The 19,755-nt window shown below is 39.7% G+C and overlaps 4 protein-coding genes across 9 annotated transcripts; 1 reads left to right on the top strand and 3 right to left on the bottom strand.

The window, feature by feature from the left end:
- Positions 1 to 253: 253 nt before the first annotated feature.
- On the bottom strand, positions 254 to 7,316 carry LOC117548056 (twinfilin-2). Of its 4 annotated transcripts, XM_034218996.1 has the most exons (10): positions 7,135 to 7,316; positions 6,865 to 6,994; positions 4,010 to 4,188; positions 2,880 to 2,975; positions 2,658 to 2,762; positions 2,529 to 2,543; positions 2,170 to 2,295; positions 1,844 to 1,994; positions 1,255 to 1,376; positions 254 to 842 (listed from the first exon to the last, which is right to left on the bottom strand). In XM_034218996.1, exons 2-10 carry the CDS (start codon positions 6,959 to 6,961, stop codon positions 675 to 677), a joined length of 1,059 nt encoding a protein of 352 aa, XP_034074887.1. In that variant the 5' UTR covers positions 6,962 to 6,994; positions 7,135 to 7,316; the 3' UTR covers positions 254 to 674. The 4 variants fall into 4 exon arrangements, with proteins under 4 accessions (XP_034074887.1, XP_034074886.1, XP_034074890.1 ...); XM_034218995.1 differs by having other exon boundaries at positions 6,865 to 7,316; XM_034218999.1 differs by lacking the exon at positions 2,529 to 2,543 and having other exon boundaries at positions 2,170 to 2,348; positions 2,651 to 2,762; positions 6,865 to 7,316.
- A 910-nt stretch (positions 7,317 to 8,226) lies between these two features.
- On the bottom strand, positions 8,227 to 12,570 carry wdr82 (WD repeat domain 82). The gene is made up of 9 exons (XM_034219000.1): positions 12,164 to 12,570; positions 11,423 to 11,520; positions 10,757 to 10,823; positions 10,563 to 10,662; positions 10,335 to 10,451; positions 10,076 to 10,231; positions 9,726 to 9,795; positions 9,434 to 9,576; positions 8,227 to 8,805 (listed from the first exon to the last, which is right to left on the bottom strand). The coding sequence occupies exons 1-9, from the start codon at positions 12,322 to 12,324 to the stop codon at positions 8,776 to 8,778; spliced, it is 942 nt and encodes a 313-aa protein (XP_034074891.1). The 5' UTR covers positions 12,325 to 12,570; the 3' UTR covers positions 8,227 to 8,775.
- A 15-nt stretch (positions 12,571 to 12,585) lies between these two features.
- glyctk (glycerate kinase) lies at positions 12,586 to 16,390 on the top strand. Of its 3 annotated transcripts, XM_034218993.1 has the most exons (7): positions 12,588 to 12,778; positions 12,881 to 12,969; positions 13,742 to 13,865; positions 14,457 to 14,843; positions 14,931 to 15,082; positions 15,173 to 15,348; positions 15,435 to 16,390. In XM_034218993.1, exons 4-7 carry the CDS (start codon positions 14,488 to 14,490, stop codon positions 16,323 to 16,325), a joined length of 1,575 nt encoding a protein of 524 aa, XP_034074884.1. In that variant the 5' UTR covers positions 12,588 to 12,778; positions 12,881 to 12,969; positions 13,742 to 13,865; positions 14,457 to 14,487; the 3' UTR covers positions 16,326 to 16,390. The 3 variants fall into 3 exon arrangements, with proteins under 3 accessions (XP_034074883.1, XP_034074884.1, XP_034074885.1); XM_034218992.1 differs by lacking the exon at positions 13,742 to 13,865 and having other exon boundaries at positions 12,586 to 12,778; XM_034218994.1 differs by lacking the exon at positions 12,588 to 12,778 and having other exon boundaries at positions 12,792 to 12,969.
- A 182-nt stretch (positions 16,391 to 16,572) lies between these two features.
- tcta (T cell leukemia translocation altered) lies at positions 16,573 to 18,794 on the bottom strand. The gene is made up of 3 exons (XM_034219001.1): positions 18,407 to 18,794; positions 18,265 to 18,316; positions 16,573 to 17,940 (listed from the first exon to the last, which is right to left on the bottom strand). Exons 1-3 carry the CDS (start codon positions 18,615 to 18,617, stop codon positions 17,898 to 17,900), a joined length of 306 nt encoding a protein of 101 aa, XP_034074892.1. The 5' UTR covers positions 18,618 to 18,794; the 3' UTR covers positions 16,573 to 17,897.
- Between the last annotated feature and the right edge of the window lie 961 nt (positions 18,795 to 19,755).

Genomic DNA, 19,755 nt, shown 5'->3' with positions numbered 1-19,755 from the left:
GCTGCTGTATAATGTCAGTGTTGTTGCTATCCGTGGCAATATGTAAACAAAATAGAACTTAAAGGGTTCAAATGTGAAAACGAAAAATATACATCTGTTTGTTATGATCAAGACAGATGTTAGTTTAAAGATTTAACTCAGTGTTATATATATATATATATATATATATATATATATATATATATATTTATATATATTTAGGGTTAAACATTGCATGCTGAATAATAACACACACATTTGTATCAAGAAGGTCTAATATCACAGTATAAACAACATTTATTTGGAATTTCCTTTCATATTCTCATACAAACATTGCTGATACAAAACTTGTAATCTGTATGTTGTAAACGGCAGAAATCAATTTTTGACGTATGAAAGAACCAGACAGATTAGCTATACAACAACAAGCTAATCTGTCAGTGTGTAGCCTGATTGTTTTTTTATTAGGGATTTGAGTCATGTTTTCTTACACATGTTATCTATAGTTTGTCTTTATAAGACTTGATATGTCTGTGGGAGAGACATATATTTGACCATTATTGTATCATCAAAAACATATTTATAAAGCACAAGTGTTGTACACAAGCAGCAGAGGAAGTCCACCACTGTGCTCGTTCCTCTGGGCCTATGGGTGTTAGCGGGTCTGGGGACTATGGGGAGGAAGGGGTCCGCCTCTAACTGTTCTGTAGGGTGCCTCCTGTCCCCTTAATGAGGCGCTTGTGTCCCCTTTTTCCTGCCGGGCCGCGGGGCTTAGCGAAGGCCTGTTTGTGAGCATGCTGCTTGGGATGGACCTCGTCATACAGGAAGTCCTCAGTCAGTTCGTCTCCGTCATCGATCTCCAACTGCACAAGAGGCAGAACAATGGAAACAAGCATGCAGGTGAATGAGTACTCAGTGTTTAGTATGAACATCAATTACATTTAAAGGTAGTGAATACAACCAGGACTGAAACCAGGATTTAAGAAATGCTGAGGTCATGGTTTCTAATCCCCTAATGCAACCATCCCCTCCTTATTTGTTTTATTATTTATATATCAACAATTCAGTTCAACTGTAAATTCTGTCTTCAAATCTGAGTGTCTTTCAAAGCCTTTCACAGGGCTAAGACAACAACTCTGGAGGAGAAACACTGAATATCTTTTTTTCATTTCGTTTTTTAATGAAAATATTTCAGAGAACATGACCAGACTGTTATAATGGATACTACAACCATGCATTAAACTGTCTTAAATGATCGTTGTATCCCTTTGTTACCTTTTTAGCAACTTCCAAATGGTAATCTTTCTCCACGTCCTCCAGTAGTCGACTCTTGCAGCTTGAATACAACATCCGCTCCTTAATGCTACAGCTGTATCCTGGCATGGAGTATATGAACACTGCATGCAGGAAAAAAAGACAAAATATTTTTGAATATGTTATGTTGATGTGGATCAGGGAACAAACACCCAAAAGAGGTACCTAAGATCTGCATGGTTTAAAATGAATTTATTTTACATCAAATGTGTCCCTAAAGTCTGGTTTTATTCTTGTAAATACAGACTATTTCACCTCCCAAGGCCTACACAAATTCATCAAGGTAAATAAATAGAGCAGGAAAAATCGATATTCAGTTGAAATGCTCACAGCAGCTATTTTCTGTCATGCAATTTACAAGTAACTGTTGCTTTATTTTAAGGCGTCAACTAGGCAAAACAGTTGGGAACCACTGATGCGGATGAAGGCATGTACTCTTGCACTCTCTCTGAGCATCTGCAGTCCAGGTGTACATAACCTAATCGTGCCTGCGTGTACATATTGAAACAGATGTGAATAGCAGAGGATTTTCAGGAAATCAGTGACATACCAACAGATTCCAGGTAGTCTCCTTCGTGAGAGTGCTTATAAAGGAAGAAGTGATATCTGGGAGTGTCTTTGGGAACTCTGTGGGGCAATTCACGAGTTTCTGTCGGGTTGGAGTGGACCAGCTCGATTGTCTCCTTCTGTACATCCAACCTCTGGAACACATAAATAATGCACAGTGTACAGGATGTGTTTCTTAGAATACAACCACAGAAGCACGGGGGAATTAATTGCTCCTGATGATAACTTTTTTTTAAACTGGAAAAATGCCACTGGCTTTTTTACGAGGTAGCTCATTTTCATACTCTTGAACTAATCCCTACGGCTCACCAGTTGAATGTAGTTGATGCGTTTTTGGGAAAGTTGCTGCAGGGCTCTTTTGGCAGTCTCCTGCAGAGGGAAAACTAGACCCTGAAGTGTCTGGTGCTTACTCTCCACGCTGATCTCTGTCTTCACCTGCAGGGGGCAGCAAACACACACACGCACACACACAAAATAGTTGACTATCTCTTCAAGCGTCTTAATTAAGCAAATATTTCATTGGATAACATAGCCTCACATTTCCTTTATGACTTACCTTATAGTATATATCGTATATAAATTGACCACTTATCACAAACAATGGATATGTTCTCTTTGTCTTTCCCCATCCAGCTCAAATGTGAATTTATAACACTGTATCAACATACCTGTTTAACCCGGCACTGAAAAGAATAAAATCACATCAAAGTGTTACACTTCAAAGAAAGGAGGATGTATTACGAACACAAGGCATGTGAAACAATGCCAACACTGCAGAGAGTATGGCGACCTCTCACCTCTGTGATTTTAATCCTCTGCAGCTCTTGTTCAGCAAGTGTGAGCGGGGCAGGACCTGAGCAGGAGGACACATGGCGCTGGTATCCCAGCAAACAAATGTCCTCCTAGTGTTGAAAACACAACAAGAAACAAACAAGAGTCAAACACCACACATCATTAGGCTACACTTTTAAAAAACAATCTGTCACAGTAGATCAGGAAGAATTTCAAATACTTCTGACCTCGGTTGTGCCAAACATCTCGTACTTCACATGGCCACCTCCAAACTCCTTCTTTACTGTGGCACGGGTGGCAGCATACAACATCTTCTGTTTCACCTGCAGCCAAAGGAGGAGAAAAGATATGCACTGTGTGTATACTGTGTGTTGCTGGTGAGTGTTGCTTTCAAATGGTTTGCACTAAGGGAAAAGACAAAATTGCTCAATTAATTGCTAAAGATTACTCAGGGGTGGATGAAGTATCCAGATAGCATAAGGTAGGATAGGTGTAAACATACTCTGTCACAAGTAAAAGTCCAGCATATCAAAATCTTACTTAGTGAAAGAACTAAAGTATCAATATAACAAAAGTATAAGTATTTATTTTGCAGCATGGGCTAATTTGAAATAATATAAGTAATATTTCTGGAATATAATTAGGGATGCATTATTTTGTGTCCATCAGTTTTTATTTTCAACTGTTAAATATAGAGCTAACTCAGCACTGCTCAGCAGGTGGGTATCTACAGTAATACACCATAGTTGGTTGGATGATTTATATTTTGTATTAATGATCAAAATCTGCAAACAAACGAATAACTTGGTCTAAAATAATGCTAGGGAATAAAAGTGAACATTTTACTCCTGAATTTGGTTTAGTATGAAATATTGAAGTAAACTACTTCAAAGTACATTAAAGGTCCCCTATCATACTGTTTTTCATCAATATATTAGAGGTCTCAGATATATACAAAACATGTCTCTGAAGTGTTTGGCTAGAAATACCAAACAGATCACCCATTGTAGCATCCCATAATCCCCTCTGTTTCAGCCCTGTTTCAAAAGTGCTGATTCTCTGTCTGTTACTTTAGATGAAAAATAAGGAGCCACTCCCCACGCCACCAATGTGATAAACCAATGGTGCTCTAGGAGGAGATTCAGGTGATAAGGTGTGGGGGGGGGGGTTACCTTGGTTGGTGATTGGCTAATGGTTACACAAGATCGACAACCGTCTCAGCACAGCTTGACTGAGGTGCTGTTCTATAGAACTATTTCCTTAAAGTGTGTATATCTGTGGCTTTCTTTATCAACAGCAATGTATGCATGCATCTTTAGTATTTAGTGCAGAATTAAAAATATGCTCAACGACATACTGGAGACTGATCAGGAGACCACGATATGAAGATCCACTCGTAGCCCTGTGCATTCTGGGAGTCGAGGCGGTACAGGATGTAGCAGGGCTCCTGGTCGTAAAGGAGAGAAAGCAGGAAGTGGTCATAGTCCTGCTCCCAGCTCTTTTCCGGCTCTCTGCAGGCCCCCAGCACCAGCTGCTCTGAAAATCAGACCACAACGTATCACATACCTCACCCCCCCATATGGAGCATGCCCTGTGCACATTGACACAGACAGTACAGCCACAGACGATAATCATTTACATGTAGGAGGATAATTAAATATGTAGCCATTTAATATATAATTTCAGACAGAATGTCATTGTTATTTGTCATTGTTTGTTGAACATGTACATTCATACTAACTTGGTCAAATACAATTAAAAATCTTTAATTAAGTCATTTACTTTTGATAATAAACATAATCTCAACAAACCATATACTTTTTTAGTGAAGTATTCATATTTTAGAGTAACCAACTTAAGCATATATTAATGTGATGGTATTCAAATACAATAACAAACTCTCAAAACTGTCTACGTAGCCCTTGTCAATCTTTATCCTTTTATTTAGGAAAAAAACAGAACTGCAACCAAAAATGATTTTGATTCATGATTAAATTGCAGATTATGTTTCTTATAAATAGATGAATGGCTTATTCTATAAATTGTCAAAATGCTCACTTTTCAAAGTCAAAGGTGATACTTTCAAATATCATTTTTATGTCGGACCAAAATTCCAGTTTACAGTGTTCAGTACACTGTGCCATAACACTGACAAAAGCACATCTTCACATTAGAGGAGCTGGAACCTGAAACAAGTTTGGCATTTTTGGTTGATTATGAACATATTTTCGGACTGACTGTTTCAGCCCCCTGTTCCATCAGAAACAAACACGTATCATTTGTCACTACCTCAAGTCTAAACTGATAACATCTGAAAACCTGCTGAGAGTCCACATTGTTATTTCATGTGGTGACCCTCACCCTGTGGTGGAATAAGGTCACTGATCAATGTCTGACTGCTTTGTCAGGATGAGTTTTTAACATGAACTCTAGGCTTGGAAATCACGAATCATACACCTAAATGCTGTCCTTGTGGGGTGCGGGGGGATTTCCTGACTGTCTCTTGGGGCTCATTTCTATTCTGAGCCACAACACATTCCTGCTCAGCCATACGCTCAATCTTTATTGGTCCATGTCAGTATTTAACTGAATGTAAACACATGACTTGTGAAGTGTTTCTAACTTCAAGTTTAAAACAAGGTTATACAGTCATAAGCTATCAGAGGACTTTTTGTCCGAGTCGCGTACCAGCTGTGATAAAAATCAACCAGATGGACCTTGTTTCTCTTTTAAAAGTGGAACGAACATGAGTGTCAGCTGGCAGCAGCAAGCAACCAAGTTACGTCACGTGTCGCTCAAAATAGTCGAGTGACGCCTGGAAAGATCCCAGTGCTTCAGTAAGAAAGTGAAGGAGGCCTGTCACTCTTTTTGCCACGAGACGGGCTGTCTCTATAGCAGCAAACTCATATCTGTTGACATCAATACTTCAAAATATGAGGACACATATTTGATATGGGAGGCACAGTCCACAAAGATAGCCCCAGAATGTGTCTGCCATGAATCAGATTACAGTGTCACATACCAAAACAAGATATAAACATCTCACGAACATATCAGTCCTCATCCATAAGCTGCCATGAGACCTATTGCCTCAATGATCATTTCTCACTGCTCAGCTGACACTCTGAATGTCTGTTTTCACACGCCTCCACTATTCTCCTACCAGTTAGATACGGTCTGTAACTCCGGTTAAGCAACTTTGTTTTTGTTTCGTGACCTCATTTATATGAAGCCATACATACATTGGATACCTTCATTCCATCTTTACATAAACAAAATATAACAGTTATAAAATGATTCTTAGGCTTCTCATGATTTGCATGATAATAAAGATGTTTGACCGATAGGTTACATTAGTCAATACAGATGTTAAATATGTTTTTTTCTTTTTGGGAACCATAGGTCTATAGTTTAAGAAAAGTTTGCAGCTCATGAAAAAGGGAAAACTTGACTTTGCCTTTTGAGCCACTCGAGGTCACTACAGACATGTTTTAATTTATAGTATAAAGTTGTTGGTGGGACCCCTGAAGGGTCCCAAGAAAATCTGAGGGGTCACCAAATTATCAAAGGGATAACAGAGTAAAACCAATGTGTGTATTACTCTTACATAAAACTATGTTTACATTTTCATGCTGTCTTTGCTTTTTGTCCACACAGAGGCAACAATGTGTGATAAGTTGACACGAGCAGATATTTCTAGAAATTGCAAGACAAATGGTTAATGATATTAATTAACAATGAATTTAACTGTCCTTCTTTTAGTTTTTTGTATTGTTGTTTCTTAAATCGTTGTGACATGTTTTTAGATTCTGGGATTGTGTGATTTGTTGTGTCTTCTTTGTCTGCTAACATCTTGGGACCATGATGAGTGTTAATGTAACATGTTATCCTTTGACCACCTTAGTTTCTTCGTCTGATAATAACTAAAAGCAATCAATCATGGACAATCACTACTTGCATAAATAACTTCTTTTTCCAGATGACAGTGATTTGTTGAGTGTCAATTTGTAATTTGAAAGCTCTGGAAAGTTGCTCAGCACATTGTGTCACATGTTTTTTTTCACAGTTTCAAAGTAATCCACCTACAAGAAATCAAAAAAATCTTTCCAAAACAAAAAAAACTACCACCATGAATGACCTATCTGCTATCTCACTCTTCACACTGAGGGTCAACTCATCTCCATGTCGCCTGCTGCTCTGAGACTCACTCACCGTCTTGGATGCACACCTTGAGGAGGCGGAGTGCTCCACCTCTCGCTCTGGTCAGAAACTCCCTCAGCTCTGGCGTCACCACTAGTGCGAGGAACATCTCGGGTCAGCGGTGTCTTCCTCCCACCAAGCACTAGAGTACGGGTGTTGAAAGACGGGTGAGGAAAAAGCAACTCAAAGGACTGGAGCTCCACAGCACCAGGCCCAAATATTCAGTCCAGTCAAGAGACACTGAACTCCAAAAAGGGAAGCCTGTTAAAAAAAGTTATTTACTTCAGATGATCAGACTAAATTCCGTTCTGAAAAAGAGGTTCGCCGAGTGTGTCTGCTCTTGTTGAGAGTGTGTTTGTGTGAGAAGGGGCATCGCTCAAGTAAGTAGGACGGTATCATGTGCACAGACCTGGAACCTGATCACCTCTCTCCCAAATTTAGCTCCCAATGACTGAGTGTCCAGCCCCGGGTCCTAGTCTGTGACACTCACACCCATCCCCCACTCAGCAGGACCTGTAGGAAGTCACTTTGACCTGCAGACCTAATTACCTCCGTGCCAAGAAGTATTATCACGAGCAAGTGTTTGGTAAGATAGTACTTGTTGGGGAAATATTTCCCAAGGCCCATAACTTTGACCCAGTTTATCAGTTCTGACCTGACTGAGCACACGCACCTGTAACCTTGGCTGCTGTGCTCAGTGTTTTGTCTCCCTGTTCCTGCCTGTTGGCGTCAGCTGATAGAGGTGTTATGATTCTATCTTGTTATGCACACAATGTTGATGATTCTCTCTGAACTAGCTAAATACATGGGTCTGGGGTAGAGTTCTTCAGAATTTACCTGGCAACTCTACCGTGAAGTCAGATCCTCTAGCTCTTGTTTTGTGAATTCTCCGGCCGAAGCTCCTAAATAAACCATCAGTGTTTGACATCAAAGCTCCAGCTTTCCCCGTGTCTCCTTCCTGAGTCGGTGACTCCGGCATTGCTACACAGAAGTTTCCCCCACAGTACGTGTTATGTCGGAGGCTTTCTGTGGTTTATGATTTAGAAATCACAATGATTTAGGATGAGAAGGAAAACATCTAAAAGAGGAGATGCTTGGTTTTATTTCAAGAGGAGCATACTGTTTTGGAAAGTTTACCCAACATATTTACCTTTGTCAATCTCAGTTTACTATACGCATAGCAACCTTGATAGTCAACAGATTGTGTAAGATGTTTTTCCGGTGTAAATCATGTGAACATGGTGACAGTTTTTTACAATCTCTGATCCACAAATCTAAAACTAACTTCCTAGTAACTCCTAGAAAAATAAGGCTATACACATTAACTGTGAACTCAAGCTGAAAAAAAAGTAATCTCACAACTGGAACTCATAAGACTTATCAAACAAACAGATTTAATGCTTGAATAAATATTTTACGAAAGAAAAAACAATATGTACTTTTCAAAAGTGTTGTAAGATTGTAATTTAAATAGCATCGACATTTATAGTAATTCACTATTTCCTGTTCATGTGTCAACCATTTTTTTTTTTTTTAATCTGACTATCTAAACCGATACCAAAGTGAATCAGGACAAAAATACAAAACATATTTAATTACATTTTCTTTTCTTTGAGTCAGTGGCTCAATAAGATCAATTACTTCTGGTAACACTGGACTCTCTCTGACCTGTGTAACACACACACCACAACAACAACAACACAGCAATGAAAAAGACAAACCCAAAATCTTACAAAGAAACAGTTTAATGTTAAATATAAAATATAAAAAAAAGAATAGACAACTGATCTATTTCTGTGAACTTATTTACAAATTGTATTGAACAGACAGCACTTCCTGTGAAATGTACACCGTGCTGGCTGTGCTGACCCCTGCTGCTCGCTCGGTCTCTGGCCTCCAACAGAAGCCTTCACTTTGCCTTCATCAGTCATCGATGGTCGGGAGCCAGAACGCCTGAAAGAAGAAAACGTTTTTAAAATGTATCGTCACATCAGAACCGCTTTGTGTTTGCTGGTGATTTTATGTGGCGAATCAAAAAATACGAGGTTTCTCAGTTTTCCAAAAAAGTATTTAGCTCTCTCCATTTTCCTGAGACAAAGATTGAAAGTCATGACGCTCTCAAAGTCACACAGTTCTATCACGCGTGTACAGATTTAGTTTGGAGGTCAAGTTTTATTAGTCATATGTAGGTTCAGAGGGTCAGCGGTAATGAAAGCACCAGTTGCCGGTGGGAGTACTAATCGTAAAAAGATGAAATCATTTTAAATGACACAAGGATAAAATGACACTATTCAAATTGAAAGAGAATGATAAAGTGACAGTTACAAAATAAAAAGGTGAAAGCAAACATTATATAGTACTGAATACATTTGTTTTATGTACACAACAGTAATTATGAGCTTTAAGGATGTTACAAAACATAAGTACATTTTATATTAATGTTACTAAGAACAAGATGATTAAGTCCATGAGATGCTCAGTGTAGTGACACCATTTTATATTGACTACATTCTCCATGTATTGCATCTACAAAGGTTCTGGAATCTTCAACAGTTACACTCTTTCCTCCACACTCACTCACCATGTTGGAGCAGGCACTTGCAAACGTCATGAACTTTGGGTTGAACTGCAGGCAGGTGATGGGCCCCGTGTGCTTCCCGTCTAATAAAGCCACCTTCATGCCGCTCTCTGCATTCCACACGTGGATCTTTCCGTCCTCAGAGCCTAAAAATATATATGAACAAAAGAAAAATATATTTTATGAAAACGTGACCACAGCCCACAGTATTTCTTTGGGGTACTTTCCTCTCCTGAGGCTTTTTATGATTGTTATAATGCTATTTGACCTTGTCCAGAGGAAATGGGGAACTTACCAATCATTACAAACTGAGAATCCGGCGTGAACGATGCCTCCAGCGCTACACATTTATTGTTGTTGTAGCCCTGTGGGTGAACGAACATTCATCTATTAGAAATGATTATGTGCACATCAGAACAGCAAACAACTGGTAGGAAGTTTAATGATCCTCATCATTTCTTAAAAACATAAACGGTCAGTAATGTATGTGATTGACCATGTGAGGGTTTTCCAGATGCTTTGAATTTAAAAACAGACACACTGTGCAAGTGTGTGATTGAGATGTGGATTCTGTTTACATTTTTTTTTTACTTTTAAGTGGTAAGTGTTTTCAGACACTATGTGTATCAATGAGATGTGTCTTACCCCAAAGGAATGTATAATAGCACCCTTAAAAGCATCTAAGACACGAAGAGCTCCACCATTTGTAGAAAGAAGAATGAGTTTCCCGTCATTGCTAAATTTGAGTCCCGTCCACTCGCACGTTCGGTCATACTGAAGCTTGAAGGTTGCAAAAGGACCCTGTGGACAAGAGATATCATAAATATGTTTAGCTCCTTTAAAAATAAAGCTAAATATCAAGTATTACATTATGGTAAGTCTCTGTCACACAAACACTTCTTACCTTGTCAAACGACCGCAGATCATAAAGTTTAACCATCTCTGAATTTATTCCGGCAGCAAAAATAAGACCCTCTGGATCAAACGAGCACACTGGCTTCCCCTGGAGGTGCATCAGGCCCTGAAATTAAAAGATGAAAAGAGCAGGTCAATATCAACTTTTTCCAGCCTAAACAATTTAATATTACATATTAGTTGAACAGGGTGGATGCTACAATAAAAAGATTCTCACCTGGCAGTTAGGTGACCGCAAATCCCACAGTCTGATTGTTTTATCTAACGAACCAGAAATAAATGTGTCGTCCACAGGAGACATGGAGAGCGAGGTCACTCTGGTTACACACAAGAAAAGAGAAACACGTGAGAAAAGAGGAAATTCAAACTCCTAACATCAATTCAACACATCTTTGTAAATCTAGTCCTCACCTTTTGTTATGCCCAGGAAAGTAGCGGATGTATTTGTTGTCATGAAGGGACAGGTACCGGATTGTATCTTAACAAATATTAACACAAGTTAAAAATGACAATGCAAACATCCAACTTGACCAACAGCCGCAACAATTAGGCCGTGATCCAAACAGGAAGTGGGTTACAGGCTCTGAGGATGATGAGTAGACTCAACCGTGGGCAAGGCAGTCAGTTGTACAGTTAGCTCCTGTATGGGGCAGAATCACAGACCCTCAAACTGTACAAACAACTACCTCAGACCAAAGTGAGTAGGGTGGCACGCGGGTGGTTGTTTGCAATAACCGCAGAGCGATGATAGGTCCAAAAGTCAAATGTATTCGAATAGGAAAGACATGATCATTTCCAAAATGTTTTATGCAACACAATACTCTGTTTTAATCAGCATTTCATGATGGTTAGCTTTTCAAAAACAACATTTCCGGTGTAGTCAACAAAACAGTTTCCCCAGTAGTTATGAACACACATTTCACATTATAACTAGAGTACAATAATTCATTTAGTATTTGCAAAACAGAAACGTTTGGCATTCTTCAATTACAGCAACAATATCACATGACACAACATAACAGATACTCATGCTACAAAAACTACAAACAAGTCCTCGAGGCTTGAGCATCAACATACCATCAATTTTGTTGGAACTGTAGACCACAGTGTTTGCAGCATGTGTGTATCTGATCAAATCCACTCCATATTTTTTGCTGTAGAGGGTCCTCTTGGGTCTGCCATAAATCAGAGATGAGAGTAAAAAAGAAAGCATTAGATCATTGACTGGTATTAAATGAATCCTTGCAGATGCAGCACATCAAAGTTCCAGCCCAAATTCAAAGACAGTCGTTTTTTTTGGACTGCTGATCAACATTCTTGACCCCACTTAATGATTATTGTAAATACTAATAGATAAGTAAAGCTCCAAATGTGGGTGTCAATTTATTTTTCTGGGCATCAACTCATTGATTCAGAAATATTAAGCTCATTACTCAATTTAACTGATAATTCGTGTAAGTAAATAATATGTTAGAAGCAGCCCATATCAACCAATAGGGATTGCAATAAACTCAAACGGGTCAAGATTGCTACTCTATGCAACGTAACGGCACGTAATTTAAAAATTAATTCGTAGCCTTTTTCAACAATACGATGGCTTGATATCATATAAATATTAACTAAATAATAACCCTAATAAATAGGTTACCGATCAGAATCAATTTAGGATTTCAAACTGCATGCAAATACAGACATTTAACATGTTGTCTTCACAACATCGCTGCGGAGCATTATCGTACCAGGCCCGCTAGCTAGCTAGCTTAGCATGTACCTCACGTCAAAAACAATAGAGCAAAAATAAAGAGAAACGGCTCTTACTTTCCCTCTTGGCAGTCGTACAAGACTAGGGAATCGTCGTCGCTGCTGGAAATAATCGTTTCTCCGTTTGAACTGAAGTCGAAACAATTAATTTTGTCTGAGTTTTCTCGGAACACCTTAGCCACCCTGAAGCTCCGCAGCACATTGTCCGTCAGCTTCATGATGGCCTCTACTGCTGAGAGGAAGCAGGCCCTCGTTCTACTGTAAATCGGTTTACGATTGTCAGTTATTAGAATTCGGATATATATATGTGAACTGCAATGGCGCTAACAGTTATTTTTACAAGTATAATAGTTCAAAAACAACTACAAAAGCCCGCCTGTAATACTGGTGATCCTCGGAATAGGAGGGAGGGAAAAGACGCACCGCCTTCATTCCACACGTCGGGGACGCGCATCACCTGACGCGCGCATTGTCCGGAAACTACGATAGATATCGCGATAGTTGCATTATGAAGACCTAAAAAATAATCCATGTTCCGTAAATTCCTCCATAAAGTAGCCATGAAAGAACCCGAATAAAGTGACAATAACTTGCTCACACAGCCAATTAAGAATACAATTATATCTTACAGTTTATTCCTCTCTTTGCCTGTCTGGTGAATGGACGTATAAGGTCTGTGTTGTGTCAACAGTCTGGTCCAGCACTTTCGGCCAATTTTGTTTGCCTGCTCTAAAACAGAGTTTATTGTCTGTTCTCTTTTCTATCAACTTCTAGGTTTTGCCCTTGGTAGCGAAATGGACACAGGAGAAGTGAGGAAGAAAACAACACCAGGGGATTTGTTCTCACAAACAAGACATTGTGAGGTAGGAATCCATTTTACCTTATCCGTTAGCAGCCCGTGTATTTGTCATAATGTCAAAAGTGCGAAGATTTACACAGGTGCATAGATATATTAGAGGTTCCTAAAAAACAACAACATGGGACAGTGTAAAATGTCGACGGCGATCATGGTAACGTACAAACTCGTGCTCGAGAACTCCTCAGGTTCAGTTCTCTTTCACCAACATCTGTGACCCATAAGGGAATTGTATTTTATTTATTGTACTCTTATCTCATACAATGACATACGTAGTTTGTTGAATTAGTAGTGCATTCATTAAATACTAAAGAGCATCTTGTGGTTAATCGGTTACACAGTCTATGGTTCAATCAGTGCGAGTCACTGTGTGTGTGTGTTTTTCTTAAGGGATAAATAATTTGTCATGGCCTATAATAAACTACACTAACACATGTATTTAATATGCTTATTTGTGACTTTACCAATTGTGCCTGTAGGGTATATTGATACAATCAGTTATAATATACGTTATGTCAAAAAACAATTCCTGGCAAACTTAGAGACAACAAGACTTGTCACCAGCATGAACATGAATTCAGTGCAAACTAGTTATACTGTAGGTTTTGTAATCTTTGAACTAGTATGAATGGCTCCAAAGTCTACTCAGTGAGATACTACTCTTTCTCGTTCGCCTGGTCCTGAGGGACAGAAATAAACAACTACAGGGACTGATGCACAGCTGGGTGGTCAGGGGTCTGATGGGTCCTGTGGTCTATTAAGTCAATCATTACCCACAGGGTAAACAACTCCAGTAAGTCTCTGGTCATATTTCCGTACGCTGCCTGACTGCTGAGCTGGAGTCTACAATACAGGCTTCAACAGAAATCCACAGGCTTTATATCCCATTTACAACCTTTGCAGGTAGGCCGTCTCATGAATCTTTGGAAAGCTTATTCCGGGAAATGTGTTACTGGCTTATGATGATAACAGCTATTATCTATGTAGGGTTTTGTTTGAAGGTTCTGAAAACCTTATTTTCAGCCTTTTAGTAAGCTGACAAGCAACACATAAATAAATGATACATGTATGTGAGTAGAATAGGTACCACACTTATCATGAATTCTTTAGATTTAACCATGGGTAATATTTAATAAAGCCAGAAGTCAGTGGACTCTGCAACATGATATTTCAATTTGTAAGTGACCACTCGCCTTAAATGTATTACTTTACTGTTGAGTTCTGAGCCAATTATTCCAGTTATAACTGCAGAAATAGTAGTTCTATGGGTTAGGGTGCACAATGTTGAAAACTCAGCAGGTTCACTGTAAATAAACAATTGCCCTGTTATTTTCAATATTTACTTGAGTTAAAAGTGGCCACAATTTTTTTTGTTGTGAAAAACTAAATATCTGACATTTCCCTCTCTGCACATTGCTAAATTCTATGTGGCATTTTAAAATAAAATATTTTGTGGGAACCGTCTTTGTAACTGTTATTTTTTTATTTCCATAGGCAATTACTGCTCAGAGTAAGTGAACTCTCCATGGCCCGTGTTCTTTCCCTGTTTCGGCATCAGCCTTTTCGGGTTCACGTGGGCAGGCGAAAACCTGCGTTGTGCAAAATGTCAATGGACTCCAGGGCACGCATGGTGTTTGCAGCTGCAGTGGAAGCTGTGCAGCCAGACACAGTGGTCCGACAGAGTATAGAGCGCAAGCAGGACTCGGTCATTATCAATGGTCACACATTTACACTCAAACACAACCTGCATTTGGTGGGCTTCGGAAAAGCTGTACTGGGTATGGCTGCAGAGGCAGAGAGGATTTTGGGGGATCATTTAGTCAAAGGAGTAGTAAGCGTGCCACATGGGATTCAGCAGACATTGCAGCAGAACGGAAAAGAGTAAGCAAAAACCATAGGATGTAAATAACAACGATTCTACAAAAATAGGAGTAATCAGAATATTAAAATGTATCCCTTCTATCCCAGCCACCTGTTGTTAAAAGAAAACAGTCGCATCAGAGTCATGGAGGGAGCTAAACACAACTTGCCTGATACTGATGCCCAGAAGGCCGCTGAAGTAATCAAGCAATTAGCCAGTGAACTGACGGAGGAAGACCTGCTACTTGTACTGATATCAGGCAAGAATTAGATATTTTAGTTGCTTTTTCTTTACAAAATGAGACCTTGTAATGTAAATCACTGATGCAAAGTGTCAAAACTGTGTCTAGGTGGAGGTTCAGCGCTATTACCTGCACCCATCCCACCAATCTCGTTGCAAGAGAAACAGGATGTTACCCGCAAACTTGCAGGTGCTGGTGCCACTATTCAAGAGCTGAACACTGTGCGACGCGCCCTGTCTTTGTTGAAGGGTGGAAGACTTGCGCATTATGCTCACCCTGCCCAGGTAATACACCTTTCTTTAATCCACTTTTTATCATACGGAACTCATTCTCCACTTTAAACATCACTTCTCTAATTACTTCTTCACAGGTAGTTTCACTGATACTGTCAGATGTTATAGGGGACCCTCTGGACTTCATTGCCAGCGGCCCCACAGTACCAAGTGAGGTGTGGCCTGAAGAAGTTTTATCAGTCCTTGAACATTACAAGCTGTTGAACTCGCTTCCAGCCTCAGTAAAGGAGGTCCTTGAGAGACCAAGTCCAAGTAGGAGCCATAAAACAAATGAATCCAGCAGATCGGGGCGTGTTCTCAACACTGTCATTGGATCCAACAGCATTGCCCTCAAGTCGGCAGGTCGCCGTGCTCTAGAGTTAGGTTTCCGCCCTCTTGTGCTGGCACCAGGAGTGTGTGGTGATGTGAGGGCAGTCTCCAAACTCTACGGCCTTCTGGCCCGCTTTGCATGTTCTCGAGAGGAACCTCCTCCAGAGATTGCTGCTGAGCTGCTGAAGCTGGGGCCTGAAGTTGGAGTGGAGAGCTGGGACCTCTGCCGTACCATGCAGGTTCTGGGTGAAGGACGTACAGAAGGATGGGGATCCACGTGTCTGTTAGCCGGAGGTGAGCCCACCGTGGAGCTGACAGGCAAGGGTCGAGGTGGTCGTAACCAGGAGCTGGCTCTGCGAGTGGGACTGGAGCTGAGAGGCATGCAGCTCCCGCCTACCGGCCCCGTCTTCCTGAGCGGTGGAACTGATGGTCAGGATGGACCCACTGATGCAGCGGGGGCCATCACGGACGGGGGGTTGTACGAAGAGGCACAAGCACAGGCGCTGGACGTCAACAACTTCCTCACCAACAATGATTCTTACACGTTTTTTTCACGTCTTTCTGCTGGGCAGCGCTTACTTGTACCTGGCTTAACCTGCACCAATGTGATGGATGTGCACATGCTGCTAATTCCACCAATCCCTATTAACATAGGATAAAGCTCACAAAATAAGAGGATCTAGTTCTAGGGAATACATCAAATAAATAAAGTAATTTACTAGTCTATCTGGCTTGGCTTTGTAGTATCTGTTTCTTCCAAGTCAACTTAGATATTTTACTTGTGAAACTATTAGTTAGTTATTATTAGTATTATCTACCTGAAGGCAAAACTAGTATTGCTGTTTACATTTTAACGGCCACAGAGTGTATACAAAACGTTAAATGAGAGTTGCAATGACGTCAGTATTTTCAAAAACAACACATTTAATATCAACCAAGCATTTACATAAAACTTGCACAGTTGTATTTTCTTCTCAGGAACTTCAAGTTATCTCAAATATGCTGATGATTTTGTAGTTTAGTTCCTTTGACTAGGACTATGCACATCATTAAACATTTCTGTAAATACACACTGCAGTACATTGTCTTATCTTCACCATTATAACAGTATTATAACATCAGTTATAATAGCTGATGGTAAGATGGCTCATTCAATGCACTGTGAAAGTATTCAACTCCCCTTTGAATTTCTCATGTTTTATTATTTTACATTAAATCCCAAGTGGATTTAACTAATCTTTTTGCCACTTAACATAATTTTTTTTCTAAATGGTTGATCACATAGGAAAATGTTTTAATCCTCAGGTAAAGGAAGCACCTTTGGCAGCAATTATGGCTTTGAATCTACTAATTATGGATAGATTTCTTTCAGTTTTGGAAATCTGATGACCAAATTATTATCTAATCTGGACTGAGGTGTGGACTCTGAACTGATCACTAAAGAACTTAAACATTGTTGTTTAAAGCCATTTTGGCTTTGTTTTCAAGCTAAATGCAGCAGTTTTTCCTTCAGGACTTTTCCTGTATTGTGGTTCATTCAGCTGAGCCTCTCCCATCATAAGCCACTAGGGCCTCCTGTACAGAAACATCGATACAACGTGCTGCAATGCTTCGTGGCGGCTGGCACAGCCCAGATCTCACGTATGTTTTTCCTGCTGCAGATGTTATACTAAAACTGGTGAAGTGCAGTACAATGCTGCATTTCTTAACAAAACAGTCAAAGTATTTAATATCAGAATCTAATTTTGATCCGTTGTATCTGATTTGTTGTTTTATTTTGGCACAGGAGTTGGCTGAGTGTTCAATGTTTAATAAATGACATGGAAAAAGTCAAAGAGGGGTAAATACTCTAATCAGGCACTCTGTATCTCACATTAGGTTCACACAATGTTCCTCTCAGGTAATGAGAAACAGTGTTAATTTGCTCTGCGGTAAGTGTGTGCCACCGTGTCCGTGTTCTTAAAGCACCTCAATTCACACACAATCCCATCATTGTAGGACCCATTTGTACTGAAGCCTCTTGAAAAATAAATAAACAACTCAGAGCACTATGTAGTTGATACAGTGGATATCAGTGTGACACTGTTGGTATGCATAGCAGATGTTTCTTCGGGCAGTTGCCAGAATGTGCATGCATCTTGAATGCATTGAAGCAAAGTCTGAGGGTGCATTTAATGTCTCATTACAGGAGTCCAGCTCTCACTTGGAAAAGGTCCGACACCCATGTCTTGTTAATCGCGATGAGTCTTTAGGGTATCTCCTGCTTTGCCTTCCCTGCAAGAACAACATAATGCTTTTGCTAAATCAAAAAAGTATGATAAAAGACCTCAGGCTCTTATACACTTTTTCCCCCACCCCTATTAGTGATCTGTTGGCAATAATGTATTACGTTTAGATTACACTTTATCCTTTCAACATTTTTAACTAGGAAATATATATCCCTTAATTATTAGGTATTCAATAATAATAAAGAGCAAAGATCGTAACTGTTGCACTGATGCTCAGTTCTATATAAACTGAAGCTTTAGAGCAGCAGATACTATAGTGTGAGGAGGATCATCTACCTGTGTGTAGCGACACGGATGCTCGGACACCTACCATCCACTCAGATGAGATGCTGTTTCAGGAGTGCCTCCATTCTGTCCAGTCCCTAAAAATCAACACAAACACACCAGAGATGAAGCCAACCTGGCTAGCGCTAGTTTAGCAACTGATACAGATACGCTCAAAGAAAACGTACCTTGCCGATAATACATGTCGTTGACTGTATTTCCGTACACTTTCCAGGCAAAGTGAATGGCGATAAGACTTACAATTAGCCAGCTGAGTAGGATTTTGAATATGCAAACTCTCATATCGTTGGCGAGCCAGTCGTCAACAAATTCTGAGAGGAACGACAAGCAGCTGTCAGCGATGCGGGACAGAAACTCAAAGTCCCACGGTTCCTCCATAGTGTCCGGTTATTTAGCTTATGTGAAATCAACAAGGTAAACTCTTTATCTGATGGGTAGTTTAAAAAACATCACCTTGGCTAGGTAACGTTAGCGTTTGACATACTGGTCGCCATCTCTTCCCTGTCCCTACCGTTACGTTGTTTGTGTCAGTGGCGAGGATTGGAGAATCGGATATGACGTAGGTTACGTTCATAGACTGATGTTACGTAGTTTAGCCCTGCTAGCTTACAACAACATACATCGTTCAAATAAACGGTGTCTTCTCTAGCCAACTTTGCATTTAATAAATATTATACTGGAGCATGTATATGTCTACAGCACGTCCGGCTGTTTAGTATGTGTTTCAAATTAAATGTAATGCTAAAACCAGCATAAATGTGAGTTTACTTAGCTCGTAGTCACATTTGTGAGCCCAGCACTACCATAGAGTTTGCTTAACCACTAATTTCAGAATCAGAATTATAATTCCTTTAAACGGGGATATTTACAGTGTTGCAGCAAAAGTCGAAGAGCAGTTAAAAAAGGCATGCGATAATAAGTGTGTTAGCTAACTTAATATAGAGAAGAAAAACACACGTTAGTAATAGAATAAAACAAGTTAAAATTAGTAGCCTACCAATTTAAAAAACGAAGGGACATAACATATTAAGGTGTTGAGACATTATTAAAAAGGTTGGGACATTTCTAAAAAAATATTTTGTTCACATAACAAGTGATTATTGTGTATATTGCACATTGCAGGTCACATAAGTAAGGGTATCAAGTAACCCTTACTGTTGCACGTGAAAGTATTGTATCGATCCGGACATACAGGAGACTGTATGTTTATTGTAAAAAATATTGCTAGAGTTCAAACCCACAGATGTATAATACAAACAAATGTTTATCTCTCTAAGATGTTGGTAGGGAACACTGCTGATCACATACTCGTAGGGAGCGCTGATGGCACAATGTGGCTAATGCTGAAATAGCAAGATGGGATTCCTGTTTTAAATGTATAAAGTATAAACTTTAAATATTACGCGCATCCAGCTACAACCATAGACTGTACTGTATGTATAAAGGCTACAACGTACATTGCTCTCATACGCAGTGCATAAGGAACACAGCGTGAGGGGGCGGGGCTAAACCCGCC

Source organism: Gymnodraco acuticeps, unplaced genomic scaffold (genome assembly GCF_902827175.1).
Source record: "Gymnodraco acuticeps unplaced genomic scaffold, fGymAcu1.1, whole genome shotgun sequence".
In the NCBI taxonomy this organism is placed as follows: Eukaryota; Metazoa; Chordata; class Actinopteri; order Perciformes; family Bathydraconidae; genus Gymnodraco; species Gymnodraco acuticeps.
Note: the sequence above shows the minus strand (reverse complement) of the source record. Positions and strands in the feature narration are given on the sequence as shown.